We start from the raw sequence: 16,360 nt of genomic DNA on the forward strand, positions 1-16,360 counted from the left end.
ACCCTTTTCTACTACATTACTTCTAAGATGCTGTATTTTAATGTGGATAGCATACCAAAACACAACTATATTACCCCCCTAAATGACTACATGATCCCCCCTAAGTCTCAGTTTTCTTCCTACATCTGATGAAGACAGGGCACTAATCATCACCCACCTAATACCCTCTTTATTGTGACGCATTGGCGGTGGCAGCGTCAGGGACAGGGGGTCTGGTCAGAATTGAGGAAAGGGCATCCAACAAAGTACAGAAAGAAGAAAACCTTCTCCAGAGTGCAGACCACCTCAGACTTGGAGCAATGGTTAACTTTTCAGCCTGACAATAACCTGAAGAATACAGCCAGGCCAATGCTGGTGTGGCTTTGGGACACATCTCTAAGTGGCCGAGCCAACTGAAAGACCACAGGACACCTGATGATGGCCGTTTATAGACGCTTCCCATTCAGAGAAGGAAGGACGAATGTGGCCGAATACTGAGACGTCCTTGTAGAAAAGCTGCTCCAGAGTGCACCCCACCTCAGACTGGGGTGACGGGTTCACCTTTCAGCATGACAATGACCTGAAGCTTACAGTCAAAACAATGCTGGAGTGACTTGGGGACAAGTCTCTGAGCGTCGTTAAGTGGCTCCGGAGAACCCAACAGAACACGTGAAGATGGCCGTTTCCTACCTAATCTAATGGAGCTTGAGAGGGGTCTGCCAGGAAGACTGGGAGAAACTGCCCAAATCCAGGTGTGCAAAGCTTGTAGAGCCTTACAAAAGGAGTCTCAATGGTGGAATTTCAGCCAAAGTCCTGAATTAAGTACACAGGACAGTAACTTGGGGAATGAATTGGTGACGTTTTTAATCAAAGCAAAACTTTTGCATTTTTGATAAATCCAACGCTATTGTAGGTCTGCGTATTGTTACTGCGTGCGACAGAGATGAGCCACGGTGAACGAGAACGTTTTTTTAGCACATGTCGAGACGCTGTTCATACAAGCTGGCGTTTTCACAAAGGCCTCGGGATCGTGTAGTTGAAAGGTGAGAGCGGAGACTAACGTCTGCTTTTATCTACACAAACGGGGCCGTGTGGACATCGCCTGACACTCTGGTGGATTTCCTTTTGGAGGATTAGGGATGAGGATATTTGCTGGTGAGCGGCACGGTGGCACCGTGGTAGCACTCCCTGCGTGGAGTTTGCATGTTGTCCCCGTGTCTGCGTGGGGTTTCCTCCCACAGTCCAAAGACTTGCAGGTTAGGTGGATTGGCAATTCTAAACTGGCCCTAGTGTGTGTGTGCCCTGTGGTGGGCTGGTGCCCTGCCTGGGATTGGTTCCTGCCTTGTGCCCTGTGTTGGCTGGGATTGGCTCCAGCAGACCCCCATGACCCTGTAGTTAGGATATAGCTGCTTGGATAATGGATGGATGGATATTTGATGGTGTTTTGTTCTATTTGACTCCCTCTTTTTATTTATTCCTTTTACTGAGTCCCCTTACTTCCAGAACAATCCCTCACCTCCTGGTAGGACATTTTTTATCGTTCCACAAGTCACGTTCCACCTGTGATGCCCATTTAGCCCCTAAAATGCTGCACTGGGAGCCAAGCTGTTGCACGCCGCAGGTTTTGAAATGCACGGCCTTCTCACTTGTTTTCTTTCTAGGCATGCTGCCGTCTTTTGAAAGCTGCTGGTTGTATGCCATGGCACTTTTCACCACAATATGTTAGGGCAGTTAAAAATGGCCAAACACACAAACAGTTTGAACTTCCATGTTCTGGCAGAGGGTATCACAGCATCAATCCCCAGGCCGGCAGGTTCAGAGCCAAGCGACGTGTACTGTGAATAACAAAAGACAATCGGATTACACGGTGGGATAGTGACTCCAGCTGCAGACGAGACACTCGGAAACCTCAGGCTCATTCAGCGACCCGAGACACTCTGAGGTCTGAAAGTTGACGTCTCTGTCCCTGCCGTCGTCACTCTCTTTAGACTCCGCCCACTCTCCACACCCCAGGGTGACACCTTAGACATTAGCAAGCCTCCGAACTAAACATTTTCTTACAGGTGACGCTGTGGGTTTATACAGGCTGCACCATTCAAAAGCCACAAACTTTTTAAAATTAACACTTAAAAGATGTCTCCTTTAAAGGTAAATGAACGTATTGGTTGCTGCCGGTTCCTAAATGTCTGGAGTCTGCATGTTCTCCCCATGTCATCCACTTCCTCGCCTTTAACTCCAAACCCGGAAACGGCAGGACTCCCAACAGTCTTTGTGCTGTCAGTATTCCAGAGCTCCCCCTGGTGGCCCCCACAGAACCCAGAAGAATACATTGCTGGGACCACAACTTCCATGCTGCCCTGTGGGTGTCCACACTGGGGTCCTCCAGATGGGATACTGCCACCCCTTTACAAGCGGGATGTACTGCCCATTGTAGGCCGTCACCCAGCATGCTGTCACTCCATCCTGGGTGTTGCTCCCTTGTTGCTAGAATGACAATCCCAGAGTAACTGCTGCTGCCTTGGCATAACAGGAGAGTGTCACTGCCCCCCTAGCTGTGCTTCGTATCCCCCCCAGCTTCCGGGCTGGGTAAGGGAGCAGGCAAGGCAGGGACGCCCGTTGGTCCCTCACATGTTTGGTGACATCCAAAACCAGCATTTTACCAGACAAAGGGGAAGGCCATCTGTGAGAAGACTGAAGCTCAACTGAAAGTGGGCTTAGAAACCTGACAGGGACCGCAAAAACATCACCGGCAAATCCACAGAGGAAATGTAAGAAAAGAAAGAAGTGGAGGGTTTTCTGGATCTGATAATAATCCATCCATCCATTTTCCAACCCGCTGAATCCGAACACAGGGTCACGGGGGTCTGCTGGAGCCAATCCCAGCCAACACAGGGCACAAGGCAGGAACCAATCCCTGGCAGGGTGCCAACCCACAGCAGTCCGATAATAATAATAATTCATTATACAGTATTTACGTAGCACTCTTCACACTACTCAAAGCGCTACCACACAGGGAAGACCCAGCAATGCAGACCCCCTGATCTCCTTACTGCCAGGCAGTCCACTGTGCCACCCTTCTGACATCACAGAGCTGAAAGAATTCTGCATGGAGGAGCAGTGGGACAAACTGTCAAACAGTCGATGTCGGGGAGAGCTATAGGCCACGCCGACTTGAGGGGGCAACACCAGCTAGTGGGTGGGCTTGCTTTTTCCACAGACCAAAGTGGCATATACAGTATATATGTATGTTTGTTGAAAAAAATAATATTATAAAGTCCAATTTTATTTTTCCTTCAATGAAGTGACTTCGTGTTTAAGTGACGATCAAACCTCGATGAGTTCCTTTTTGTGTGTTGTATTTATCCCGTTTTTTTTGATGCCCACTGCTTAACCAGCCTACCTGGAAGGGGGACTCTCTCTCCCTCTCTCTCTTTCTCTTGCTCTCTCTCTGTGTTTCTTTCTCTCTCTCTCTCCCTCTCTTTCTCTCCCTCTATCTCTCTCTCGCTGTCTTTCTCTCCCTCTTTTTCTATCTCTTTCTCTCTCCTTCTTTCTCTCCCTCTGTCCCTCTTTCTCTCCCTCTCTTCCTCTTTCTCTCCCTCTCTCTTTCTCTATCTCTCTCCCTCTTTCTCTATCTCGCTGACTTTCTGTCTCTCGCTGTCTCTCTCTCCCTCTTTCTCTCTCTCTTCCTCTTTCTCACCCTCTTTATCTTTCTCTATCTCTCTCTGTCTCTCCCTCTTCCTCTCCCTCTTTATCTTTCTCTATCTCTGTCTCTCTCTCCCTCTTTCTCTCTCTCGCTGTCTTTCTCTCTCCCTCTCTCTTCCTCTTTCTCTTGCTGTCTTCCTCTTTCTCTCTCCCTCTTTCTCTATCTCTCTGTCTCTTTCTCTCTTCCTCTCCCTCTTTATCTCCCTCTCTCTTTCTCTGTCTCTCTGTTTCTCTATCTTTCTCTCTGAATTGCCTTTCCCATGATTTCTTAGGAGTTTTTTTGTGTCCTCTTAGAGCGTCAAGGCTGGGCGGCTGTCAAATAAAGATACCTATTACAACACCAACAACATTTCTTTATATCGCACATTTTCATACAAGTCATGTAGCTCAAAGTGCCCATTGAGGCGTTCCTTGTGTGATTTTGGTTCTACAAGAAATACATTGATGAAGATGTTGTTGTTGATTTGTCCACATCAACCACAACCTTAAAACCACCCACCTAATATTGTGTAGGACCCCCTGATGCCACCAAAACAGCTCTGAGCCATCGAGGCGTGGACTCCTCAAGGCCCCTGAAGGTGTCCTGTGCTCTCTGACCCCAAGGTGTTAGTAGCTGAGCTTTCAAGGTGGGGTCTCCATGGATCGGGTTTCTCTTTCCAGCTCATCCCACAGATGCTCGATCAGATCTTGAGCTGGGGAATTTGGAGGGCCTGTCAACACCTTGAACTCTTTGTCATGTTCCTCAGACCGTTCCTGAATAGTTTTTGCAGGGTGTGTTATCCTGCTGAAGGGGTGTAAATTGGTTTGTAACATCCTCTAGGTAGGGGGTACACGTCAAAGTAACATCCACATGAATGCCAGGACCCAAGGTTTTCCAGCAGAATGTTGCCCAGAGCAGCACACTGCCTCAGATGGTTTGCCGTCTTCCCAGAGTGCATCTCTTCCCCAGGTAGACCACACACACACACACACACACGGGCATTCACATGATCTAAACGAAAACGTGACTCATCAGACCAGGCCACCTTCTACTACTTCATGGCCCAGTTTTGACACTCGTGTGCCCACTGCGCGCTCTTAAAAATTGATTTGCCAGAGTCATTAAAGAGGTCCTGGATAAAAATCAAGACCCCTCAGAGTTGCTGGATATCATGGCCGGCCTGTTCACTGGGACTGTGAGTTCTGTGCAGAGTGGAGGCAGTGATCCTGGGGTCTGTCAGGGGTGTGTTCTGCTCCTACTGTATACAGCCTGGAATGAACCGGGTGTTGGGTAGAGGAGTGGGGGTCCAGTGGCTGGGGGGCATCTGTTGGTGAAGAGAGATTCACTGATCTTGACTTTGCTGACGATGCTCTGATCATCGTGGAGTCAATGGAGGCTCTGATGGGGGCTCTCGAGAGACTGACTGAGGGGTCTGAGTGTCTGGGCTGGCGAGGGTCCTGACAAAAACCAAAGAGCCAGGCCTTTAATGACCTCTTGGGCACAGCAGTGTGTCTGTCCATGGAGAGAGTGTCGACCTCAACGAGAGGTTTACTGACCTCAGCAGTGACATTCATGTGACTCTGGGGACTCTTCATATGAAGTGAGTAGATGGATTGGGAGAGCATGGGGGGTCATGAGGTTGCTGGAAAGGGGTGTGTGGCGCTCCCGATATCTCTGCAAAAGGGCAAAGGTCCAAGTCTTTAGAGTCCTGGTGCTCCTTGTTTTTTGAGACATGGATGCTATCCAGTGACCTGAGACGAAGACTGGACTCCTTCATGTGGGTCTCTTCAGAGGGTCCTTTGAGTCCCACTGGTTTGACTTTGTGTTGCTCACAGAGTCCCGAATGAGGCACATGACCTGCATTGTGAGGGAGCGTCAGTTACGGCACTACGGCCATGTGACGCCATTACCTGAGGGTGATCCGGCTGATTGTTGAGGACCTGCTAACTACCCAAGTGGCTGGACCAGCAGTAGATAGAGGGTCATTTCCGAAAGGTGGTACTGCCTGGGGGGTTGCCAACCGGGACCCCGAGCTGTTTCATCATGTGGTGAGTCAAGACTGACTGTACTGGTGCCTGTTCCCCAACCTGACCTGACCTGTTCTTCACACTGATTTTTGGTTCCCAAGAAGGTTCCAGAAAGCACCTTTTATTAATTTAGACCTGTAACAGGCTCCATACAGTAAATACCCAAGTCTAGATGGTATCAGAGTTGTGAAACACCAACAAGTCATGAATTAAAGAGGACTTTTCCTGCCTGTAATAACACGGGCTAACTCCTGGTTTTCTTTATCTGTGTGTGTCCAGGTCCAGGTAGCCTACCATACGTTAAAGATTTTATTCCCAAACCCCCCCACATATTAGGATGTTTTTGAAAGCACAAAGAGCCAGCGTCATACGCAGAGAACCCATCCCAGAATGGAATGGTGCTTTGTTAAGTAGTGGCTCTATGAGGAACCACACAACCCAGTAAAGAACCAGTAACTTTAAGAGTGTAGGCGCTTTCGGTGGTGGACAGGAGTCAGCATGGCCACTCTGACCGGTCATCAGCTACACAGCAAGCTGCGATACTCTTTGTGTTCTGACACTACTTCTCTCGCGGGCCAGCATGACATACGTTCTTCAGCATTTTGTGCCACCGTAGATCTTCTGTGGGATCGAACAGGATGGCCTAGTGCATTAGTGAGCCATGGAGGCACTTGTGACCTCCAGTTATCCTTCCTTGGACCACTTTTGGTTGATACTGGGAACACGCTGCCATTTTGGAGATGCTCTGACCCAGTCGTCCAGCCATCTCACAGTTTGGCCCTCGTCAAGAGTCACTCAGATTGTCATGCTTGCCCGTTTTCTCCTGATTCCAACACGTCACCTTCAAGAGCCGACGGTTCACTTGCTGCCTAATACCACCTGGCCTGACTGGTGCCAATGTGAGTCACGTCTCCTGGCGGTGGTGTGAGTGTTGGGGCTGACCGGTGCACTTGCTGCCTAATACCACCCGACCTGACCGGTGCCAATGTGAGTCACGCCACCTGGCGGTGGTGTGAGTGTTGGGGCTGACCGGTGCACTTGCTGCTTAATACCACCCGACCTGACCGGTGCCAATGTGAGTCACGCCACCTGGCGGTGGTGTGAGTGTTGGGGCTGACCGGTGCACTTGCTGCCTAATACCACCCGACCTGACCGGTGCCAATGTGAGTCACGCCACCTGGCGGTGGTGTGAGTGTTGGGTCTGACCGGTGCACTTGCTGCTTAATACCACCCCGACCTGACCGGTGCCAATGTGAGTCACGCCACCTGGCGGTGGTTGTGAGTGTTGGGGCTGACCGGTGCACTTGCTGCCTAATACCACCCGACCTGACCGGTGCCAATGTGAGTCACGCCACCTGGCGGTGGTGTGAGTGTTGGGTCTGACCGGTGCACTTGCTGCCTAATACCACCCGACCTGACCGGTGCCAATGTGAGTCACGTCACCTGGCGGTGATGTGAGTGTTGGGACTGACCGGTGCACTTGCCATTTCACATGACCATATGCTGTAGATATTCAGCGCTGTATCCTGTCTAATGAGTTATATCAGGTTTGATGATTAATGGGTCCGCTCTGAGCATTTTCTTTTAACTTTAAACCACATGCACACGCATTATACTTTCAGACTGGAACATTAGGTTTTTATTTATTGCAAAAATATTCAGTGTGGTACCAGTCTCAGCAGAAAATATGATTGAATGCCATCTGTTAGTAAACAACAGCCATCCCACTCAGTTGTTCTCCTTTTGTAGGAACTTGATAATAACTGTGGTAACAGCGCGCTGATGAAAGTGCCTGCTCTTTAATACACTTAGCGTGTCTTTACAGATCCGACAATTATCCGCTCAGAATTGCCACAATGTTTACCCAAAACAGACGAGTCACCAGGCTGCAATAGAAGCCTCGTGCAGAGAGACCCGCTGATCAGAAGCAGAGCTCATTCCTACCTTCCCGTTTCTTTTGTTACAACCGGGCATGAGGATGGCTGCCGTCACATAACATTCTCTACGGCTTTCCCAGACCCTTTCACGTCTGTCACGTGTGCTCAGGGTGAACCTGCTCTCATCTGTGAAGAGCACAGGGTGCCAGTGGTGGACACCTGCCAATTCCGGTATTCTATGGTAAATGCCAATCAAGCTCCACAGTGCCCACTAGAGGACGTCGGGCCCTCAGGCCACCCTCATGAAGTCTGTTTCTGATTGTTTGGTCAGAGACATTCACACCAGTGGCCTGCCTGCCTGCTGGAGGTCATTTTGTAGGCTCTGACAGTGCTCATCCTGTTCCTCCTTGGCCAAAGGAGCAGATAACGGTCAGTCGTGCTGATGGTTTATGGACCTTCTATGAGGGGCCCTGTCCAGCTCTCCTAGAGGAACTGCCTGTCTGTCTCCTGGAATCTCCTCCATGCCCTTGAGACTGTGCTGGGAGATGCAGCAATACTTTTGGCAATGCCACATATTGATGTGCCATCCTGGAGAAGTTGGACTACCTGTGCCAGCTCTGTAGGGTAGATAGATAGATAGATAGATAGATAGATAGATAGATAGATAGATAGATAGATAGATAGATAGATACTTTATTAATCCCAAGGGGAAATTCACATTCTCCAGCAGCAGCATACTGATACAATAAACAATATTAAATTAAAGATTGATAAAAAACAGACAATAACTTCGTATAGTGTTAAATGTTAACATTTACCCCCAACCCCCCGGGTGGAATTGAAGAGTCGCATAGTTTGGGGGAGGAACGATCTCCTCAATCTGTCAGTGGAATGTTTGTGGAAGGCAGGTATGGCCTTATGACACCAGTAGTGACACTGACCGTAGCCAAATGCAAAAAGAGTGACAAAACAGATGAGGAGGGAAAAATGTCAGTGGCCTCCTCTAGCTGTTAAACCATTCATTCCTGTTTTGGGGGTCATCTCATTGTTGCCCCTCTAGTGCACCAAAGCAGCTGAAACTGATGAACAAGCCCCTCTGCTACTTAACTGAGCAGATCAATAGCCCACAAGTGTCACTGACTTGATGGATGCTATACTCTCATTCAAAAGGGGTTCTTTCATTTTTTGGAGATGTATAGTTTTTTTTTTTTCATAAGTCAACATAACTTTTTTGTGTGAAAAATATTAGGTTAATCAATTGTGTAGGTAAAGCAACACATCGCATTACAAAGTCTACTGAATCCCATTAGTAAATTATTTAATTGTACAGTAATCCCTCCTCCATCGCGGGGGTTGCGTTCCAGACCCTCCCGCGAAAGGTGAAAATCCGCGAAGTAGAAACCATATGTTTATATGGTTATTTTTATATTGTCATGCTTGGGTCACAGATTTGCGCAGAAACACAGGAGGTTGTAGAGAGACAGGAACGTTATTCAAACACTGCAAACAAACATTTGTCTCTTTTTCAAAACTTTAAACTGTGCTCCATGACAAGACAGAGATGACAGTTCCGTCTCACAATTAAAAGAATGCAAACATATCTTCCTCTTCAAAGGAGTGCGCGTCAGGAGCAGAGACTGTCAGAAAGACAGAGGAGAGCAAACAAATCAATAGTGCTGTTTGGCTTTTAAGTATGCGAAGCACCGCCGGTACAAAGCTGTTGAAGGCGGCAGCTCACACCCCCTCCGTCAGGAGCAGGGAGAGAGAGAGAGAGACAGAGTTTGTTTTTCAAGCACAAATCAATACGTGCCCTTCGAGCTTTTAAGTATGCGAAGCACCGGGCAGCATGTCGCTTCAGGAAGCAGCTGCACAAAAGATAGCAACGTGAAGATAATCTTTCAGCATTTTTAGACGAGCGTCCGTATCGTCTAGGTGTGCGAACAGCCCCCCTGCTCAATCCCCATACGTCAGGATCACAGATAGTCAGCACAAGAGAGAGAGAAAAGTAAGTTGGGTAGCTTCTCAGCCATCTGCCAATAGCGTCCCTTGTATGAAATCAACTGGGCAAACCAACTGAGGAAGCATGTACCAGAAATTAAAAGACCCATTGTCCGCAGAAATCCATGAACCAGCAAAAAATCTGCGATATATATTTAAATATGCTTACATATAAAATCCGCGATAGAGTGAAGCCGCAAAAGGCGAAGCACGATATAGCGAGGGATTACTGTACAGCTATACAAGAGGTAAATAATATATATATACTATATAATAAAATACTTTTTAAAAACCACGCATATCTCACAATATAAAAGCGGTCGGGATTGTCCTTCTGTCCCGTGAGTGCAAAGCGTAGCGGTATTCCGCTTATCACAGACTTACTACTTGCAGCTTGTGGTACGAAGTGACGCGTTGTGAGCAGAGTTCTGGTGCTCCCATCATTCCCTTGCTTTTGTGCGCGATGCGCTAGAAAAATAGACAAAATGATGTCTCTGGAAATAATTAATGTTGATGGAGTACAAATGCCTCGCTGCGTAGTAAATATCAGGGGAGATGGTGCTTGCTTATTCTCATCTATAGCTTATTTAGTGCATGAAACTCCGTCTTTAGCGGTACAGATTCGGGCTGACTTTGTACGACTTTGGACAGGCACTTGAGGGGATAAAAAAACTTAGGTTTTCAGGAGATGTTATGAATGGGCACTTTGATGTTCTCATTCCCTACACTTACATGCCTGATGTACACATGGAGCACACACAAATTGAGGATAAAAGTCGGTCGCCTTAAAAGGCGGGTCAGCCTAGTATTAAGTTAAAGAGTGTACTAAAAAGTAGAAAATAAGTCTCTTATACATCACTTGTAAAGCAAAAGTTCCCACCTTCCTGCCTTGTGTCCTGTGCTGGCTGGGATTGGCTCCAGCAGACCCCCATGACCCTGTGTTAGGATATAGTGGGTTGGATAATGACTGTCTGACTGACATTGACTAGCATGTCAATATTAGTGTGTGCATTCAGAGTGTGTGCAGGGTCAAGTCAAGTCGAGTTGGGGAGCATGCACTGGTACACTACACGACGAAACAACTCGGGATCCCGGTTTGCAACCCCCCCCCAGGCAGACACACGGTCCAGTCGCACTCTCCGGAATTGACCCTCTATCTGCCACAGCTAGGTGTTACGTGGGTCGACCCCTTGGTCTGGTCCAGACACTTGGGTCCCCCAACAATGAGGATCTTACGAGCCGGATCACCCTCGGGGAAACGCGCCACAGTGACTTTAACTGACGCTCCCTCACAATGCAGGTCATGTGCTCCATGAGCAACACAAAGTCAAACCAACGGTACCCAAGGAATTTCCAGAGAGACACCAAAGGAATCCAGGCTTCATCCCAGGTCACTGGATAGCGTCCATCTCTCGCAAACGGGAAGCACCAGGACTCTAAAGACGACTTGGACCTTCATCCTTTTGCAGAGATATCAGGAGCACCACACACCTCTTTCCAGTGACCTCATGACCCCTTATGCTCTTCATAGGAAGAGTCACCAGAGTCACGTGAATTTAGAGTCCTTTAAATAACTCCCTGTTAGGCATCATTGTGTATTATTGTGAAGGATGCGCCGAGCCGTACCTCATCACACACAGTCCTTTACGCTGGCCTGTCAGGTCCTCTCCCGAGTGACTTCACCTCATCCAGAACAACAGGAATGAGGTATTCCATGCTCTCCCAATCCGCCTACTGGCTTCATAGGAAAAATCACCAGTCCATGAGGGGATTGTGTAGAAAAAGTGTTGCGCGACCAAAGTGTCTGCCAGTCCCCTTAAATGAAAGTCTGCCGTGTGTAATTACGATGTCTGAACGGTTTGATTTGTAATTTTAAACTGTGGAGTAGAGCCGGGCGGGGGGGTTGGGGGGGGGGGGTTGCTCAAGGAACAAATGGGTCTTTGGCCCACACATTATGTAGTGCAGTGTCTTTATTTCTATTGTCGTATGACTTGTTGTTTTCTCATTTCCTTTCAGCCCCCTTGAATATTACGAATATGGCCACGGTACAAGCGAAGACGCCTACAACAGTTACGGTAAGCTTAACTTGCTATTTTCCTTCCCATATTCCAGTCAACACTTAAAATGACAAAACGAATCAATCCCTTACGTTATTACAAAAAGAGGGTTTTGCTTTCCTCGGTTTAGTTTTCCTCCTTCGCCTTTCTGGGCTTGGAGGGCGCATTGATCTGTGGATGCCACTTTGCATTTTGACACGTGGATTTAAGGCCAGAGTCTCGGTTAGATCAATTTTAGATAAAATTCCCACAGCAGGTAATCAGAGGCCTTCAATTGATCTCCACAAGGACAATGAGCGTGCTGATTAGTATTTGCATGTGTTTTACAGTGGCAAATTTCACTTTTATTGACGTTATAATAATGTTACAACAATGCTCTCAGGCACTTGGGATCCAAAGAACTGTGAGAGGGCTTAGTGCCTTTGAGTTATTCTCGACAGTCAGGCATTGTTTCATTGTCTCCATTAAAGGAGTCAGCATTTTACCAGATGCATTATTTGATTTTTTTTCTTTTTATTCAAAACGGTGTCATCAGTTATATGTATTTTATATAGTGCCACTAATAGTAGGCGAGGAACCAGTAAAGCATGGGAAACATGGGCATCCTGCTGAGGGTGGCATGGCAAAAAAAAAATTCAGAATGGTGATTACAGCCTGAGCCGGGCAGTCCATTAGGGACTCCGTTTATAAAGGCTCATTGAAGTCCAGTAATACTGTTTGCATGCCATTACTGTTTGCATGCCGTTACCCAGGGGGCACCATACATGAAAGATAAGGGGCACACCCCTTCAGACAACAAATGGTGCACGTTTCATAAAGTGCACCTTCTGCTCACAGAGGGGTGCCAATTATGTAACTGATATTGCGGGCATGTGCTCCAGACAATGAGGGGGACCCAAAGTCATTGAAGTCCAGTAATACTGTTTGCATGCTGTTACCCAGGGGGCACCATACATGAAAGCTAAGGGGCACACGCCCAGGACACTCTTCATAAACAGCATATTATGTGCACAGAGGAGTGCCAGCTGTGTAACTGACAGGGCGGGTGTATGCTCCGAACAACGAGGGGGATGCAAAGTCATCGAAGTCCAGTAATACTGTTTGAGCGCTGTTACCCGGGTGGTGCCATATATGAAAGATAAGGGGCGGGCACCCTCCAGACAAAAAATGGCACATGTTTCATAAAGTCCACCTTCTGCTCACAGAGGGGTGCTAATTATGTAACTGATATTGTGGGCATGTACTCCAGACAATGAGGGGGACCAAAAGACCAGTAATACTGTTTACACGCCGCCACCCAGGGGGCACCATACATGAAAGACGATGGGAGTGTGCTGCTTAAATTCTGCGGTGTGTACACTGAGGGGTGCTATTTATTTAACTGAAGGGGCACACGCTCCAGACACTGAGGATCATCCAACTTTGATACTGACTATCCGCTATAGTCACTGAGGGGCGCCTCCAAATGGGCTTCGACTGGCACTGGTGAGAACTGCTTTACAATCCAAACAACCTAAAGAAATAATGACAGCTATGACGATAGAGAAAGGGGCCATTTACAGTCCGTGGATGTAAAACTGAGAAAACACGATAAAAATAAAAGAAGCATAATAGAGGGTACACCCCAATCGCCCTCTATGTCACGATTTTTGAGCGGGCAGTAATCACTTCTTTACTTTTTCGTGTTTTCACTCTGCGCTTCCTTTTTCTTGAACATTGCTACAGAGCAGGTGACGCAAGTCCATGTGTCATTGTGTTTAACTTGTCACGCAGCTCTCGGCTCCATCTTGTGGCTTAGTAAGGTGATCCTGCTGTCACGACGTGCTATTCGACTTGACCGCTCGTGTAACTGGCACAGCGGCAGTTGTATTTGTATTTTTATTGTGGGCGCCGTCATTTTTTATTTTTTTGCGTGGCTGCCGTCATATTATCACTAACAAGGTTGTGAAGGTGATGGCATCACAAATAGGGCATTTTTTTAGATAGTTCTGCCTTTCAAGTTTTTGTATTCACTATTCACTCACTATTTGTTTTGACTTTGGGCTTTGGTTACCTCGGTTAACGTTGTGCTTGAGCTCCACTTTTAATTTTTTCCTCGTTATTGGAACGAATTTCTAAGTAAGAATGTACGACTCTTCCGATTTTCTGGTCTCAATTCCTGATGTTTCATTTTCATGTTATAAATGATTTTCATCTCTTGTTGATGCCATGTTGGTTTTTATGGGGTATCAGTTTGTCATTCGGAGGTTGATTGATGTGAGAAACAAGCTGAATTGGACTGACTTTAGCACAAGGCTGTGACAACAAAACGTGAAGGGCTCTGAAGACTTTGTGAAGGCCCGGCTTCTCCCGCCCTCTTACTAGCACCACAAGGTCTGACGACATCTTGGGAAGCAGAGATGCATCAATCGAGTTAGAAGTGAAAGATCTGTCTAAAATTTACAAAACCACTACGGTGGCTTCTCCCTCCCGCCTGACGTCCGGATGTTCTGTGTCATACTGGGAGAGCAGAAATACGCGACAAGACTGCCCACAAAGTACCAGCCAAGGCAGCAGTGGTGGAAAAACACACATCGGTGGGTTTTAGCTAAACTTTTAATTTTATTTTAATGCAATGGTGTTAAGTCATTACATTTACTAGGCGTTTTTATACAACACGTACCATACTATTTTACCATCCGCCATTCCACAGTTGAAACAATGGCAGTAAAAGAATCGGCACACAGAGGCAGTAGTAGAGATTGAGCCGACATTTATGGCATACAGTCCAGCAGCTTAACTACTAGACGACCAAATTGCCTGCCATATAAAAAGTAAAGATTGATCGAATGTCCTATGACTGCGGGCAGGGAGACCATGCAAAAGCCCTGATGGCAGGCCAAGGACAGCGTCACTGTCTCATATCTGTGGCGATACGATGCATTACTCCCACTCTTTACTAGATTTGAACTGATCGCCGGTTCAGTTTGTTCTTATATAGCACACCTCAGTCACAGAACAAGAGAGATACTGGATCTACAGATATACCATATTACAAATAGAACACAAACATCATCCCTGCGTCTGCCTGAGTTTCCTCAGAGTTCTGCACTTTCCTCCCATTGTCCAAAGGCATGCTGGGTAGGTGAACTGGTGACACTAAACTGGCCTGAGGGTGTGTGGATGAGTGTGGTCGGTGTGACTTTCGCCCTGTCCGGGGTTTGTTCCTACCTTGCCTTACACCCTTCACCCCCCCCCCCCCCCCCCAGCACCCCCCACGAACCTGTTCATGACTAAACAGATCAGAAAATGACTGACATTCATCAACAGAAATCAACTCTTACAGTTCCCCCCTTTAGTTCTTCCAGACCAAAAATAATCAATTATCATTTAGATCAAGCAAGTGATTCAGGGAAATCTACATTGGCACAAGGCAATTCACGTGACAGGGCAACATAACCAAAATCAGGAGGGGGGGGGAAGCATAAGTGTTTACCACAATGTTGGTGACAGGTGGCGTAAAGGCTTACTTTTAAAAACCCACTGGAGAATGATGATGACAAATGTTATTAAAGCAACAGATGCTCCGGCCCAGCACAAACCCCACGGCTTTGAATTAAGCACTTTAAAAAATGACATCTCGTGACACAAACATGACACACTGAATGTGCAGTGTAAGTATATGTATATACTGTATATGATATATACAGGGGGAGTCAAATGTATGTTGACACTAATTTTACTGCTATGTATAGACTTATATACAATTTTTGTGGACAATTTGTGCCACGTATGGTCCATGTGTTGAACAGAATGGCAAACAGGCTGAGACATTCCTGTAGATAATCTTGCACATATGAAGTATGTTTTGTGAATAAATTGTTTCCGTAACATAATGTTAACATAATTTTGACTCACCCTGTGTGTGTGTATATAAATATATATATTCTACTCTTTTTTATCAGTATGCTGCTGCTGGAGAATGTGCATTTCCCATTGGGATTAATAAAGTATCTATCTATCTATCTACTAGACAAAAAGCCCGTTTTAACAACGTAAGATGAAACGGGCACGAGTGCAATAGTAATAAGTATAAGCACCACAAACCTGATATAGTTTTATTGAATGAATGCGTAATTAGGCCTGGAGCTGTAGTCGAAATCGGCTTTCAGGCCTCTAGAGCTTTAATCGAAGTCGCCTTTCTGTTTGCATTTTTGCGGCCGTAAATCCGCCGCCTGCCGCGATGTCGGTCTCGTAAGGTTTTTCGGTAAGCTGCGCAGAAGGCGACTGCGCATTCGGCTTCGGACAGACGTGAGTGAGTGAGTAGACTGGCAAATTATATATAAGATATATATATATATATATATATATATATATATATAAATATACAGTACTGTGCAAACGTTTTAGGCAGGTGTGAAAAAATGCTGTAAACAAAGAATGCTTTCAGAAATATAAATAATGATTGTTTATTGTTATCAATTTACAAAATGCAAAGTGAGCGAACAAAAGACAAATCTAAATCAAATCAATATTTGGTGTTCCTACCTTTTGCCTTCAAACCAGCGTCAATTCTTGTAGGTCCACTTGCACAAAGTCAGGGATTTTGTAGGATTCTAGTCAGGTGTCTTATCACCCAATTCTACCAAACAGGTGCTAATGATCATCAATGTCACACGGAGGTTGAAACACAGTCATGAACTGAAACAGAAACAGCTGTGTAGGAGGCTTCAAACTGGGTGAGGAACAGCCAAACTCTGC

General features: G+C 46.7%; 1 protein-coding gene across 7 annotated transcripts in view; it reads left to right on the forward strand.

The window, feature by feature from the left end:
- khdrbs2 (KH domain containing, RNA binding, signal transduction associated 2) overlaps positions 1–16,360 on the forward strand; it is a 784,395-nt gene that overhangs the window by 390,971 nt on the left and 377,064 nt on the right. For 4 of the 7 annotated variants that reach the window (XR_007933519.1, XR_007933520.1, XM_051919155.1 and 1 more), the window contains exon 8: positions 11,580–11,638. The exons of the other annotated variants lie outside the window; for them this stretch is intronic. Coding sequence is in view for 2 of the 4 variants with exons in the window: in XM_051919155.1 (XP_051775115.1) it covers positions 11,580–11,638 (59 nt within the window). In the remaining 2 variants the exon portion in view is untranslated. The remainder of the gene's footprint in view (positions 1–11,579; positions 11,639–16,360) is intronic. 7 annotated transcript variants of the gene reach the window in all.

The sequence above is a fragment of the Erpetoichthys calabaricus genome, chromosome 15 (assembly GCF_900747795.2).
Source record: "Erpetoichthys calabaricus chromosome 15, fErpCal1.3, whole genome shotgun sequence".
NCBI lineage: Eukaryota > Metazoa > Chordata > Cladistia > Polypteriformes > Polypteridae > Erpetoichthys > Erpetoichthys calabaricus.